This window comes from Scomber scombrus, chromosome 6 (genome assembly GCF_963691925.1).
Source record: "Scomber scombrus chromosome 6, fScoSco1.1, whole genome shotgun sequence".
NCBI lineage: Eukaryota > Metazoa > Chordata > Actinopteri > Scombriformes > Scombridae > Scomber > Scomber scombrus.
This window is the reverse complement of record NC_084975.1, coordinates 31,447,179-31,463,901: the sequence shown is the minus strand read 5'-3', so window position 1 is coordinate 31,463,901 and position 16,723 is coordinate 31,447,179. Positions and strand designations below refer to the sequence as shown.

Below are 16,723 nucleotides of genomic sequence, written 5' to 3'. Positions count from 1 at the left end.
ACACGATGGTAATTTAGGATAAAATAGTGACCAAATTGGGCTTAAGAAATAATATTGATTTACAGTGATTATTATTACCATCTTTGGACTACCAAACAGAATAAACAAAAGGTTTTTTTTGTTACGAAATATAATGTGGTTGACGGGGGCAGCTAGCTGTCTCATAAGCTGGTGAGCTTAGAGCAAGAGAATGTTCACATTACTGTCTAGATGCATGAAATATTTTCTAGATATTTACCGTTTCAGCTGCACAATGAGTCATGAAAGCCCTGATTCAACCACATTTACAGCAGGCGATATCATCCATGGATACAGAATAAGGACAGGACATAGTAAATTCCTTACAAATCTGTTTATTCTCTTTGCCAGAATAAAGTATATTCATTGGCTTGAAATATCTACAAATATCCACAATATCAGTACAAGATTGGGGTCATTATATGTGAAATGGTACAGTTTTTCAAAAAGTTGTAAGTTCCCAATGCACAACAACATTCTGTGAACAAAGGAAATTTAAGTATTCAATTTTTAAAAGCGCAAATATTTAAATTATATCCAATTGTACACATTTTTGGTGTGTATTACTTTCAGGCAAAGTGTAAGGAACCTTGTCTATTAAAGTAGAAGTGTAGTACATTTACTACTCATAATAAATTATAATAGAAAAATATTAAGTATGTCCACAGCTGTACTTGCAAGATAGTTATTAACAGAAGAACACTGATGGAATTCACCTGAAGATTTTGTCCAATTGAAGCAAAAGCAGAATAAAATCATTGGTTCAGGCTGACTTGTGATGTCCACAGCAGACAGCTGTCATCACCAGGAAACATAAAACCTTTGCAGATTTTGCGAAAAATGATTTTGTATTGTGACAGGAAACATAAGCACATGTAGTGTTGCCACTTTAAGGGCTCAATATTAAACATAGAAAAAAGTACAAATGTAAGAATGCAGTTCATTTTGTTGTTGTTGTTTTTTTCAACAAGCCAAAGAGGGTGTTCAAATATGTTTCATACATCACCCTGATTGACCATACAAAATAATATACAAAATAATCATGTTTTGACCACAACATACTTATTTTGTTATTACAATATCACTAAATCATTTTTCTAGTACAAGAAAACATTCTGAATTTCTGACACTTAGGAATATAAACATTTATATTCAAAACTGTGATTTTATTTTTTTCTCTGTTTCTCTTATTTCTGGTCTAATCATCATTATAACTTTATAAATGAGGTATACAACAAATGCTCAGCCAACAAATTTAGCTCCAAATGTGTTTTAGTGGATCATAATGTGTCAAAAATCTTTTTTTTTGGTACTATACACACTCTGTCAAACACATTTTTAAATTAAATGAAATGAAGGCCTCATTAAGGTTTTCCTGCTGCCACAAACCAATTCAGAACGTTTGCCTTGTTCTCTGAGATCCATTTCATGTTGGCGATGGTTCTCTCAATGGACTGATCCACTGCCAGGGTCCCAGAGCCGAAACCAACGTCGGAATTATCTGCCTTGAACTGCCTCAGCTGTCACAATAAACAAAACATAAAATGAGTGTCTTGCTTTGGGAGGTGATGCAGCCATTTGAAACCAGGCAGCAACAAATAACAACACAGGTCTGCTTCCCTAAAATGATGTCATGGGACCAGAATCAAGCAACTTAAAGACCGGTCTGACTAGAGACACATTTTTATACATTTGTGACTTGATTCATGCAGAGAATTGATCTTCACTGAGCCCCTCCCCTGTAGTCACTGTTACTTTGACTATATGTGATCATTTGTCCATTATCACTTGGCACATATGCAGTGTATAATGATATTGGTGGCAGTGACAATAGGTTCTTGATTTGACAAAAGCAAGCGTCAATTTTGCCATTTAGAATGAAGACTGAGCTAATTAAGCTTACATTAACCCCATATTTGTTGAAAATGTTGTCTTGGCATGAGTTTTAAAGTTTCAACCTGACTCATACTAAAAATGATGTCAAATCATGATAAAGAACTGATGCTAATTTAAGCTAGCATGTTCCAGGCAAACTGTTCATAATGAGGATCCTTTTAGAAGACAGTATTCTTGTCTGGCTAGTCCTAGCATTACTTTCCTTCCAGCATAAGGATTATCTGAGGAGTTTGGCCAATCTGAGGAGTTTGGCCAATTTAGCTAATATGGCAATCTCCGTTCACTTTGGCTGAGGTTGCTGAAGTGCTTATTTCCCCCAAAATCCAATAAAGAGCCACAGATGCTAACATTACAGTTTAAACACTGATAGCATCCAGGATAGTTGTGAATGAGACTTTTATTAAATGTAACCTGTAACCCACAAACTATTTCAGTTAGTTAAGGGTGTGCTTATTAGCCTTGTATGTTTAGGTCATTACTGTATGTAATAAGTTAGCTAGCCAGACATGTTTCAAATTTAACAAACGTTTAAATTCACACCTTACATGATTGCTTGTGTTTGCGGTTATGAGGAGAAGAAAAAAAAGGACGCCATTCGTCAAACTCTGTTGCTCTTACACCCAGTCACACCACTTCAAGATACTGAGATGGTGTGAAGGGTTAGATAAGGTGAAGATAAAGATATTTCCTCTATATTTACATCTGATCGCATATCATGACTCATAATATCTATCAGTAGAGATATAAATGTGTTTGGTCACGGGTAAAATGGAAAAATTTATTGTAAAGAAACTTTGTGGACAACAGAGTCTAAAATATCTAACCTGCTGAAGCTCAAATTCAGTAGAAAAGCGCTCGGTGACTCCATTGATGAGGTTGGAGAAGGAGAAAGATCCACCACCATACCTGTGAGTGAATACAAGGCACAGTAAATATCAATTTATGCACATAATCTATTGCCATTGCAACCTGTACATCTTTTACTTAACCATATTTCATGCTTCATATAACTGTGTTAAACTATACTCAGTTCCTGTGTTATGCTCCGACAAGGGGAAGCCTGGTTGGTTTATGAGGAGTCGAGAGCAAAGGTTTGCACAGGCAGTGGTAAACCAAGTCACTGATAATAAACCTGCCTTTCAGCTATTATGTGATTACGTTACAATGGATATTTTATTGTGTGACTGTGCTTCAGTTCAACCTGTAAAAATCAAAGTCACCAAGGTTCATGTTCCCTAACACAGTCTCTACCTTTATAACAAACTGTAACTCAGAGCTGTAAAGCTCATTTCAGCACTTTTTAAATTGCCGTGTTGTGGAAAAATTAGAATGTTATGCTGACTCAGCTCATTTGGAGAACTGGGTTGTAAACCGAACAATTGGTGCCTTATCTCATATTTTATGGGAATACAGTGGTGTAGAAAATAAAAAGTAATGTGTTATACTCACTGATTGAAGATGTACGACCATCGAGACCTCATAAAGTCCCAAGCCAAAGGCTGGCCAACCACATTGCCGGCAATGTAGATAATGGTGGAAGTGGCATCCTGCTTTCGGATCATATTTGGATCCAGAGTGTACTCCAGGTACCTGAAGAGTAGATATAGTATATGTGTGAGTACTGATCAGTAGTATGCTGTAGTATACTGCATTAATAAGGCTTTGTGTGAGCAGACCTGTTGAGCAGCCAGGTTTGCTTCGTGCAGGACAGGGCAGTGCGGAGTTTTTCAGCTTCAGTAGCGATGGTGGCGTTCCGAAACTTTCCCCAAGCAAAGTCCCACTCTGCAGCACCACCTGCTGCGATAGCATTACAGTACACAGTGGAACGCAGGTTGGGGTGAATCCTGAAGAAAGACGACATTTTTAAAGTCAAGTCCACCATTGACAGAAAGTTGCAATTTAATTACAGTAAAGAGCAATTAACATAGTGGAGAGGCAACAGGTTTTATATTTGGCTGACATGTACACTCACTTGTTTACATCAGTAACCATCCAGTCCTTAAACCATTCCGTGGTCAGATTTTGGCACTCAATATGGCCTGTCTTGCAAGCCAGGCTGATAGCATTCACCTCATTATACCTGCACGAAGGAGTATTAACAAGAGACTAGAATGAAAACATGATGCAAATGAGTCTTATTATTATAGGATTAGAAGAATGCCTTTACAGTAGCGCTGTCGAAAAATACAGTTCTAGCTTGAGAAGGATAACCCAAACATTATTGGTTGGATTTGCCTATAGTCATAGTTATCCTGGTGTTTTTCAGTGACTGCTCACAAAGTTTCATATGGTGGGCAGGTAAAATGCAGTCGCCTCAGTTAGGCTAATTATGGCTTTTCAAGAATATTCACATTAACACCACCAAAAAAAAAAAGCAACCATTAGCTAGTATTGCTAGCCTGCTAGCAAGCTCATTTAATATATTAACAATTAAACAGTGGCTGTCATCTGTTCAGTTATGTTACTAAAGCAACACTTATAAAGTAGGAATTGCGTGAGTATATAAAATTGATTAAATGTAGCAGTGATTGACCAGTTCCCAACCAGAATGTTAAAAGAACATTTGAGATATAATCATGTGTTGCCAGACAATATGTTACAATATCACACTTTAATAATACTTTCTACAGTCCTTGAAATTAAAATACTGACCAAGTTTTGTTAAAAGACAGCATTGTACCTCTTTCATGCCATTAACAACAGCGACTGGGATATTTATGCTCAGATGATCTCAGGGATGGACTTTTAAACATTTGAAGAAGTGTACAGTACCATTGCTGATAGAGATAAACTGTATTTAAAGTAACACATTGTTTTAATGTTTAACTTGCTAGATTATAATTTGCAAGTGTCATATTTTTTATTGCATCTCCTAAAAGAACATGATGTCAAGGACAGTATGCCCGTGTTTTTTCTTGTTTTACTCACTGGTCCATGTGTCCAGTAGGTATTGTGTTCCAGTTGCCAGTGATCGTCTTGTAGTGTTGGAACAGAGGGACAACCTGCTTCCTCAGATAATCCTTCAAAACGAGGAAGAACAAGGAAATGTGAGATTAGAAGCACAGAAGTAAATTATTTGTATTTACTTCAGGTTGATGTTTGTGCTGATGTGTTTAGTTGACAGAAAGCACACCTGCATGGGTCCATAGACCTCACTGCGGTCAAACATGAGGTAGAAGAAATCCAGGTTGCTTATGGCCGATTCCCAGGGCATGTATTCTCTCTCGCTGCTCAGGTACTTGGTGGTATCGAGAGCCCGTACTGTGGTGATGATCTTTGCTCTTTAGGGTTACAAGATTGTGAAAATGAATGTGCCTTCCTACATTTCTGAACATCTTCATCATCATCTATTACAGTAATAGCCTTGAGTGTGTCAGTTTTACCCTGCCCTGTTTTCTGCTACATTGCCATGATAGTTGTGTACCTTGGTATGGTCACAGTGAAGTAATGAGTCTAAATGATTAGCAGCATCTGTGTCATGCTATGACAATCCTGTGTAGTAGTTATATTTAACTAAATCTAGATCAATTCCTCCATAAACCCTGCTGATTAATGTGGAAAGAAGGGTGTTGCTTCCTGAATGATCATTAAGAAAGTACTTGGGCTTTACTGACGAAAAACAATCCAGTTCCACATCTCAGTAATCCATTCCTTTCATTATAATCATCTATTATTTACTGCATTAGCAGAGTTTACCTGGCCAGGTTGAAGGCATCATCCACCAGCTGAGCTCTGTTGATCACTCGAATGGCCTACAGAAACAAAAGTCACTATTAGAACAACTCAGATCAAAAAGCAAGCATCTAATTAGGGTAGGAAATAAATTATTCCGAGTTACCAAAAATAGTTGCAGGACATATCAGTACACATCAGCAAGCTGCGGCTTACCGTATGAGTGGTGCTCAGAGTGTTTAGTAGTCTGTCCCAGTTGGCGTCGTCGTAGTTTACTCTGTAGTAACCCACTACGTCGATATTGGCCAGCACCCAGTTATTCCCTGTTGTCTTCATGGCTTCAAATGTTTCTATAAAAGAGACACAGGTCACAGTCTGCAATCCAATCTGTGCTTTCAGCTGCAGTACAATACAATAATGAGACAGCCCTCACCGGAAAAAATGATAGAATTGGTACTAAATGGAACTTGTAGTTGTGTAACTTTTGTTTCTTACAATCAAAGGCAAAACTAGTGGGAAGTTAATATACCACTGCATAACCTCTTAAGGTCCGCAAAGATACAAGTAGATGCACATTGACCCAGGGTGGCACAAATTGAGAAATGAGACAACAGATCTGAGATTCTGATCTGTTACAGTTACGAGTTAATGAACATGGAAAAATACTCCAAAGCGGGTGATTTTAGAACCTAAATTTGATCTAATAATAATAAATCAATTATTATTGTTGTTTTTTTTCTGAAAAAATATTTTATACAACTTTAATTCTTTTGCGAGCCTGTCTGTTAGAGATGGGACAAACATTTATGTTACAGGTTCAATCGAAGCTTGTGAAGCGCAGTTTCAGGAGCGGGAACACACCCCAATTACACCCCTTCCGGCTCCTATATAAACCAGCCTAACCCCTCTTCCCCCTCTTTCGCTCTCGTATTCGAGTTCCCCCAACCCCCGCCCTCTCTTTCTGTTCTTCTCTCCTTTCTCATAGGTTCCAAGGGGGTCCTCGTTGCCCGGGCGCAGCAGCGGATCCTTCATACGGCCTCCCCACACCGCATCAAGAGCACAAACGATTCATTCAAATCTTGTTAATAAATTGGAATAAATGCAAAAAATCTCGGAATAAATGCAGCGATGTTGTCCCTCAGTCTGGAGTTGGCAATGACAGAATAACAAAAACAAAAACACAAAGAGACCTCTTTCTCAAAACTGTGCTAAGGCTGGTTTATTATCTAAAGCTTTCTCAGCTCCCATTTTAATCTTTGGTATTGTACCTGTGGAGCAGTTTCTCTTTATAGTATTATTCGTGTTTTTAGACTTCAAAATATCATGTTGCTCCTTTTCAATCAATATCACACTTTGCTTTGAAAGTAATCTCTAGATCAGCATTACACAATTACAATTATCATAGTCAGTCCCTGCAGATGGTGCAAAATCCATAACTGGTGTAATACAGTAATCAGTAGTCAACTGGCCCACCCATGTTTCTTTCATTGTCCCATAGTGTTTTTCCTCATCTTCTCAAAGGGTTTCAGATTCTTGGTAGGCTTGTTTGAGTTATGTTATAGGTAGTTTTTAAAATGTATTTTCAACATTATCTGTCTGGAGCTTTAATTGATTGATGATTGATGATTATTAAACTGTCAGCAAACAGGTGTAACCTACTTGATTTAGCATCCAACCATGTTAGTTGCTGCACGCCCCCAACTGAATTCATCCACCTCATTGGAACAATCCATTCATAACTGTAGGAATAAAAACGGTGTTATTAAATATACATGTAGTTGTAAAATGAGTCAGCTGTATCATGATGTCATTAAAATGAAAAATGGTAAGTAAAAAACATTACTGGACAGTAATGAGAGATCATTTTTTGTTCTCACTGAATCTTAATGTTTTATTTTGTGATAATAGTAGTAGTTATAGTAGATGTAAGCAAGAGCCCGTATAAGCAAGAGTAGCAGCAGAAAAAGTAACAGTGATAGGAGTTAGAGAAGTCAGGATTGCACATAGCACCAGTAAAATTAAATACAAACACATAGATATTTAATTGGGAGGGAGGGATGAGAAAAGAAGGCTGGTGTACATACTTGAACTCAGATGGAACAGTAACTTCTGAGTCTGGATCCAGGAGGAAGTGTTGCTGGGATACAGCTCCAGTAGCAGTATTGATGGTAACCACTGGAAAGCCCATCTGCAGCACCCAGGTGTTCATGATTTTATCGACAGATCCAGGAAGATCTGAGCCACTAGCCGCCTGTGGAAGCAGATGCAAATAAATTGATGTGACAAGTGACAGCAGATTGGAATATACTAAAGATCCTTACAGTTAATTTATTAGCCTAATATATCTTTAAAAAAAGAGCTTGCCGTTTGCAGATGCCTCCAGAGGTCTGTGTAGACTGCGTTCCCAAACTGAAATTCTTTCAGGTAGGTCTGCAGGACGGACAGAGAAAAATAGGAGATAAAAAGTGATTTTTGAGACATCAGATGCACAAAGTTATGTCACTTATAGAGAATGAATGTGTCAAGAACATGTGGACAGATCTGTTATGCTAGAACTCAACTTTTTTTTTTTTACAGCGTCAAATAAAAGGAGACTAAACTTTACAGTTGCATATAGATTTTTCTCAGGTAAATATGGTGAGTCCTTACCTGGAGTCCCTTTGCGAAGATATCTTCAGTAAGGAAATCTGACAACATCCTCAGAACAGATGCTCCCTGAGGATGAGAGAACAGTTTTTTAGCTTTTTAAATGTTTATCAGATGAAAATAGAAGCAAACTCGGGAGAGAACTATGGCGAAAACATCGAAAGCATAACCTAAGGAGATTGGTCTTAAGATGAGAAGGTTGGGTTTACCTTGCTGTATGAAATGGCATCAAACAGCTCACTGATCTGTGCTGGTTTCTGGATGTCCTCTTCTTTAGAGGACAGAGGGTGAGAGGAGGCCAGGGCATCGACTGCAAACACACGGTGGACGTCACTGAGCACGATGAGGTCTTTCTGTTATGACAAACATGAGACTGTAGGGTCAAAACTCCACTGATCACTGTCATCGTTATACTGCATGATACCAATTAATGAAATCCTTACCACGTTCCAGTCAGGTTCAGCCTCGTGTGCTCCCAGATACTCAACGTAGGAGGCAAAACCTTCATTCAGCCACAAGTCATTCCACCACCTCAGAGTCACCAGATTCCCAAACCACTAATGGAATAGCACATAGAGAAAATGTGAATGATACAGCAAGATAAAAACAAAACACGGTGACCTGGTAATAATCCTGGTAAAAATATATATTGGCATATTTCCAATATATTACTATACAAAACAGTCTGGTTGCACTATTAAAGGCTACAAATCAATCAGTGTTCTCCAGTCTTTTATCACCTCAAATTTGCTCGCCCTGATCTGAGAAGCACGTGATTCAGCTGCACAGATCCCCTTTTGATGACTGTTAAATAGTTATATTAATAGTAAATAACATAGTAGTTATGAGGATTTCTTTTTATGATGTAGCAGTGAAGACTGATGGCTCTAATGGTTCCACAATAACCCCACACTTCCATAAAGTTCTTGTCATTTTCACTTTACATAAAATACATTAACATCATTATTGCTATGTTATATTTTCATGTCTTAGGTAAAATAGGACATGATATTGTGAGATAGTAGCTGTTTTTTCTCCCAAATGAGTGATGTAAAAGCTAAAAAATATTAAATGAAACATGAATCAAGGTTTAATCACATTTATTGATCAGTCAGATCGACTATTGATGCTTTCTAAACACATCTGTGGTTCACAATTTGGTTTTGACACTTTTTATGAAGGGAACAAACTGCTAGGGCGTAGAATATGAACAGTATGTGAGGGTTAAAAAAAACTGTAATAATACAGGCTTGGCAGGACAATCTTAAATTTCATCTTCTCATTTCAAAATGAAATTTTACATGATTTGACATAAAATTGCTCACTAGATTTGCTTTGACAAAACTTGACACTTGACTTAGAACCTGTTTTATGATTTGAGACTTGACTTGGACTTGTCCTTAAGGGCTTAAAATTTGACTTGGACATGAAACAAAAGTCCAAAAATCAAGACTTTTCTTGGACTTGTCTCAGTTGACTTGAGACTTGGCACAGACTTTGTGCAAGAGAACCCTTTTCCCCTTTCTTTCAAGTTCATGCAGAATCATTCCAAATCCAATTATTCAATCTAAATTATTTTTCAAACAACAGTTAGACAAAGTTAAAAAACTAACCATGTGAGCCAGTTCATGAGCGATGATGGTGGCGATCCTCTGCTTGTTGGAGTTGGAGGAGTACTCTTCATCATAGAGCAGAGCTGTCTCTCTGTATGTGATCAGACCCCAGTTCTCCATGGCTCCAGCATTAAAATCTGGCAGAGCTATCTGATCTGCATTGGAAAAAGAGAATATTTGTGTTTGATTACCTGTGAAGTTCCACTATCACTTGTAAACTGATCAAACCTAAGCTTTAAATGCTGCTGTGATAAAATCTACCAATCCTCATAATTAAAATCTAATGTGATCTGGAGAGAGGATGGCCCAGTGTGCTTTATTATTATGCACACTATAGAGTTCAGTTCGAGACATTTGGACATTTGGGGACATGAATGTTTAAATTATCATCTTTTATCTGTTAATAATTGACCCTGTACAGGGTCTTCTCAGTTCTTGTTCCCAAAGCTGTGTCATAAAAATTCTAAACTGAGAGATATAAATGTCCATGTGTTTAGAAGATAAGTCTAGCATCAATAAACGATAAGAAGAGAATGAACGATGAGTGTTTTATATGCCGCTCGAAATGCTTGACTCAGCTGTTTACTGGAAGATCGGTGTCTCAAAAACACACTTGACGGCAATAAACATGAACTACTGAGGTGTGGTGGAACAGTTATATCAGAGGATTACATGTGTTACTGGGTAATTGCACTTATTTAATGCATGTGGAGCAGGGTTCATCGTAAAAGCTATTCAGGCAAAACATTTGATAGACATGTAGCCAATGTAGAGTAACGGAGATACATACAGATAATGAAAAATTAAGAATGTTCTCAGAGAAAAGATGGAATGGTAGTTTATGTGCAGAAAGTGTTGCATGGTGGTGTAAAATGCAGACATTTTTCAACCTGGGCCACTCTGAACATGGGTCAATTGCACTCATTGTAGAGATTAAGAAAACACAGAATTTCAAAAAAGTATACTTCAATAAACTTCACATAATTCAATCATACAAACACTCATGTATGGTGGACTTACCAGATTTGGGAAGAGGGTATGAGGAGTTGTAATACGTCTCAAAAAACTTAAGGATGGGTCCAGTTTTGCTGAGGGCATAATCTCCTTGTCCAGCATCAATAGCTGGCTTTCGAGCGAAGATGCGGATCTAAAGATCAGATCATAAAATGAACACAATGAAAAAATGCTTCAATATCTTCATGAAAAACTATGGAATCTTCTTGGTTTTACATTCACCTTAGATTTTTAATGTTAAAACTACAATGTGTAGTTTTTTAATGAGATTCTTTTAAATTATTATGATGTTGTTGAGTCCAGTGAAACTTGGTGAAGTCTATATTTAGTTTCAGCCTCATTGTTTAAAATCCATGCTTCTCTTTCTGTAACAGTGTCTTTTTAGTATCTAAGAAGAAACTGTTACAGATGGTCATCATCAACATTAAGCTGGAAGCTTGATGCTATACCAGTCTGTGTAATGTTAAGTTCTGAAATACAGTAGCTCTTAAATGTTATTAATTAAAGGTGCAGTATGCATGATTTAGTGACATCTAGGGGTGAGGTTGCAAACTGCAAAAAAACAGAATACCCCTCCCCCTCCCCTAAGCTTGTACCTACGGTTGCCATGAAACTTGCAAAAAAGGGAAAGGCCCTCTCTAGTGCCAGTTTTTGATTTGTCCATTTTGGACAACTGTAGAAACATGGCAGGCTCTGTGGAAGAGGACCCACTCTCTATGTAGATATAAAGTGCTCATTCTAAGGTAACAAAAACACAACTATTCTTATCTTCAGGGTATTATACACTAATTGAAATATACATACAGCTCATGCTAGGTGCCACTAAATACTACACACTGCACCTTTAAGAGAGACAAACTGGGAGCCAAACGATCACAGATCATGTCTATTGGGAAATTGGTTGTATGAAGATTATTTAAATGCACCACTTATTTTTATTAAACTACCATGTGCTGGATTGTTAAAATTCCTACCAGTATGGGATCTGCTGTAGTAGTGTTAAAAGGGACACTGGAAGAATACATGCTACTAAGTCTCCTGGAAATACAAACAGCATTCAAGAAATAGGGACAAATATTTTTTTCTGCGGGGTAATTACCAAAACTCCATCAATGGTGTTATTGATGAAGCCGAATTCGCTGACAATGAAGGCCAAGAGGTAGGTGGACATTTTCTCAGTTGGCTTAAAAACAGTCTTCCGCAATGCCTTCCCATCAATGATCATGGGGCTTGATTCTGTTGAAGAGAAATTCAATTATACAGTAACATTTGTATTTGATTAGATTTTTAAAGAATTACTATAGCCAAAAAAATGGATGGAATCAATAACATCGGTCTTTTTAATACTGACCAACATTATTTATATTACTGGGTTAAGTTTCAAATAGTCAAGAACAAGTTCTGACAGGTTTTTAATCCTGTGTACAAGTTCAAAAACATCATTTTATAACATTTTTCTGTCCACAGTCTTAGTTTAGCCCTATAAATTCAGTTATTCAATTAAGTTATATCCACTTGTAAATCCACAATAATCTCATCCAATCATCATTGCAGTGTAGTAACTAACCTTTTTCCTCGCTATTGGATAGTGCAACGGTTCCTTCGTCATGGATCAGAGTGATGTGGAAAATAGCTTTCATAGCTGGCTCGTCAAAGCACGGGAAAGCCTTTCTGGCATCTGTGGGCTGCATCTGAGTTGTAGCAACAACCCTGACAGAAAAATGACAAATGAAGTTTGATATTTAAAGAAACAAATGCGATATTTCTAGCAACATGCTTATTTGGTACATGTACTCAGAGCCAGATGTGAAGATTGATATCAATTTCATCTCTGTGAGTCAAGTACAGATGTAGGCCTGCGATGCGTTTAGTGTAGATTAACACGAGACTGGAAGTACCTAACAATATAAATAAAATAGCTTTGAGATTTTTTTTAACTAGGCTAAAGCTAGTGCAGAGAAAAAATGATTTAGAAGGCAAACAAGCTATTTCCCAAAATGTCATCCTACTTCTTTAAAAGGGTAAACAAGTGTTCTCATTTGAAACATTTCTTCTACGCTAGTTCTGAAACTTTCTGGATGTAATTTTTGCAATAGTTATATTTAAAGGCCTATTATCTGACACCCAAAACACATACTTTCTCGTTCCATTCTCAAAGTATTCGCTCCTGTAGAAGCCTCCGAGGTCATCAGAAAGTTCTCCGATAAACTCCATGAAGAGACGGTACCTCTGGCCCTTCACCAGTTTACCATCCAGGTGTAGGACCAGGTACTGAGTCACTGTCTGGAGCCTGGAAGACGTGATTGAGGGGGCAATGGCACCATTCACTGCGGTGAGCCTCGCCCATTGCTTGTTTTCAAGTGTTTTGTAATCCAGTTTATTGGAGTGGATGAGGATCAGGTCAGTCGCCTCAACACACTGAAACTCCACAGTGGTGTCACCTGAAACAACACAGAACTAACTTTAACTGTGATAGGGAAGTATCAGCAGTAAGAAAGAGAAGATGAAGCAGATATGGATGGATAATGTCAATCCACTGTACTGTTCAATTTGAGCTCTTAATCAAGTAAATACTTAAAATGTCTCAAGTATGTCATGACTTGAAATTAGACTTATTTGCTTGGTTGATAAAAGTCTCAGCAAAACACAGTCAGCTCTGGTGGTGGCAGTTTTCACCTCTAACCTAAGCTCCACCCAAAACCTCATATTGTAGTTTTATTGACTGACAACCATGGATTGGAAAACCTGAATCAAAGCTTTTTTAGAAAGAAATGAGTGAGGTTCCTGACATTTTGTCCGTGTGTGTCTACTGTCAGTGTTGTCTCCAAAGTCAAGAATAAGCTGAATTGAACAAGCTCAATGTAAAGTCTTGTACATTGTGATATTTCTGTCGCGCAGGTGGTTGAGTGGTTAAGAGCACGTGCCATGTACGCAGAGGACCCCGGTTCGAATCCCGGCCGGAGGACCTTAGCCCTCTCTCTCCCATTATTTCCTGACTGTCATATAAAGGTGTTTGTGCCTGAAAAAAATCAGTACATTTCTTATATCTGCGGTTCTAACTGGTATAAAATACACTTAATTTTTATGTGTGGGTCAGTGAAAAATAAGGGTTGGCAAGATGAGATTTTCAAAGAATATGTTAAAAAATAGTTTTAAAAGCAGCATCAGGTTTGTTAAAATGTACATTTAGTATTTTTGTTGATTTTATGTCATTTGAATGCTCCTGAAAATATTCCATATTTTATCTACCTACAGTGTATTTAAGTGTACTTGAGACATTTAGACATTTTTGCCATAATCCTGTAATATATTCTCTCAAAACAGATTAAAAGCAGAAATTTATGCTGGGTCCACAACAAAAGAATGTGTGTAAATTTATTTTCAAATTTTAACCCTTTTGAATTTGACTAAACCACATGGATACCGAAAAAAAGAGTCATTGACCCCTGTACAGATCACACCTGACTGACATTTCCAGGGTTATGACCACTCTCTCTGGTTAGTTATTCTCACACAGAGAACATGTATTATATGAAGCTTAACAACCTTATGAAACTCGCTCCCAGCTTCAACTAAGATTTAATGACAACCCTCAACAGGTATATCAGGTGTGAACAGGAGCTTTAAAATTCATTTCTAAATGATATTTGAGAGATTGATAAGATATGGTGTTCTTTATTTGTCCATAAAACCTACATCATAAGCATGTGCAAGTCATGCTACTTTAGTGCCCCCTACTAGTCTCTAAAATGACACGTTGCTGATAATGAACACCAAGAGGTAAGTGGATATTTACTCAGTTGGCAGACTTCTGCACATTATAGGAAACTGCAAGGATTCTTGAAAGATGGGTGCTTGTTCTTTATGTCTTGTTTTATTTTGACATCATGCTGCCTTAAAGCTATAACGTATCAGCCTTCCATCAGCTTTTATCTCCATCCCCTCTTCCCCTCAAAGGAATGTCTACAACTTCTTGCTGGTTTAAATCATTGCTAAACAATGAGGATTCATCTCGGCTCAGGATACCAGGTGAATCCTACTAAGAAAAAACATCTGGCTTCAGAGGACTAGAAACATGAAATCTTACCTTCAAAGATGTAGACTCCAGTTGCATTTGGAGTCAGATGGGGTCTCAGGGTGACGTTATATTGGTCTGGCACCAGGGTCTGGGGCAGACGATATTTGTCCCAAAGCTCGTTTGATGGGACAGGTGTTGTAACAGGTGGTTTGGCTGTTGATCCTCCACTCGTTGGCGACACTTGATTATTATTATTATCATTTTTAGCTTTTTCCTGTGAGTAAACAACAGACAGACCTATGATAGTAGCCAGGGCGCCTGCACCCACGATCATGCCCACTATCCCAACCACTTTACTGATGTAGAAACCTGTCCCCATGTTGTCTGCCTGCAATGGAACCCCACAATGAGACAATGTAGGCAAGGGTGGAAGGTGAACTTCTATATGTAGCCATGGGTAGCATCTCCCCTCCCATTCACTGTACCAGGTGATACATTAACAGTGACATTGTAAATACCCCCTCCTCCCCCCTCCCCCCTGGTGAAGACAAAACTGGCTGTGTCAGATAGGATCGTTACAAACCTTTAACTATATTCTAACGGTACTTTTAACTTTTTGAAAATAAAATGCTTCCAAATGAACAACAACGAAGTATATTTTCCAACATAATCACAGAGGTTTTGAAGATTGTCAGTTTATTTTAAAGTAGATTTAGTTCCAGTTCACCCTCTAAAATCATTTATAAATCAATTTACATCATATCCACACTTTACACATTGAAACATTTTAAGATCCAGGGTCATAAGGAAATATTTTTTTTAGAAATACTGAGGCCATAAATCTATGTCCCCTCTAACCCCAAATCATAATTTTAATGGCTGGAAAACCTTTAGTTAATTTGATCATGTTTTCATATTTGAGTCGCTCTACTTTGATAAAATGTTGTATTCATTTTAAAACATTTGTATGTTCCAGAGATTCCATGTTGGTCAAAAAGTGTGTTATGAGAGATGTTTGTGTGTTTTTTTTGTGTTTTTTTTTAGTATTTCTTGACTTAAAAGATTCTAAAATTTAAAGAAGTTGAGTCTAAAAAATATTGGTGTATTTTAAAATTTCACTATGTCTAACTTAAAATGATAAAACATGCTGTATATAAAGTATAAGTTGTTCCTCAGGTCCCCATAATCTGTGAAATGGAAATTGAGAGGACATTCCTCCCAGGAATTGATCACATGTACTTTTCTGTAGTTGGACATTAACAGAGGAGCAGTGTCATGATCCTATCGTTTTATGAATGTCATTTTATGGATGTAAAGCTATAAAGCACATGATGAGCAGGAGGGGAGATGAGTTATGGATTTGTAGCCCTTAACCTTTTCCCTTCACTGCTGGCTCCCTGTTTCTACATCAAGTAACAAATAGCAATGTTCAATCAACCCTCTGCCCCTCCTCTCAGCTGAAATCACTTCACAGACTTATCAAACTTTACTGCAAAAGCAAAGACGCTTTGTCACGGATGTAAAGAGGATGATGCAGGGGATCCACATTTGATATGATATATTGTACATGACGCAGGTTTTTATGGTGCTGTTGTAGTTTAAAATTTAGTCAGCAGTTTCGGTCATTTTTCTTGGATGTCACTATTCACCCAACTTTCCTAGTTTTGTTCATTTATGCCAGTACTGAAAACCTGAAGTCACCATCATGGTAGGTTGTCCTTATCTCTTACACCTGTAAAAAGCTTACATTCTGTGTGATTAAGCTTACACACCAACCAGCACAGATGTCATGAAAAAGGACTGATCCTTTCCTTGTCCCTTTTTTGTTGTATAGTATCAGTATATT

General features: G+C 37.6%; 1 protein-coding gene across 1 annotated transcript; it reads right to left on the bottom strand.

Annotated features, from left to right (window-relative positions):
- Positions 1 to 1,382: 1,382 nt before the first annotated feature.
- Positions 1,383 to 15,256, bottom strand: LOC133981432 (aminopeptidase N-like). The gene is made up of 21 exons (XM_062420111.1): positions 14,947 to 15,256; positions 12,997 to 13,300; positions 12,427 to 12,569; positions 11,959 to 12,095; positions 10,866 to 10,992; positions 9,846 to 10,000; positions 8,676 to 8,789; positions 8,442 to 8,585; positions 8,236 to 8,301; positions 7,951 to 8,016; positions 7,671 to 7,837; positions 7,246 to 7,325; positions 5,803 to 5,936; positions 5,611 to 5,666; positions 5,048 to 5,195; positions 4,843 to 4,934; positions 3,887 to 3,994; positions 3,591 to 3,758; positions 3,364 to 3,504; positions 2,739 to 2,820; positions 1,383 to 1,538 (listed from the first exon to the last, which is right to left on the bottom strand). The coding sequence occupies exons 1-21, from the start codon at positions 15,254 to 15,256 to the stop codon at positions 1,383 to 1,385; spliced, it is 2,898 nt and encodes a 965-aa protein (XP_062276095.1).
- Between the last annotated feature and the right edge of the window lie 1,467 nt (positions 15,257 to 16,723).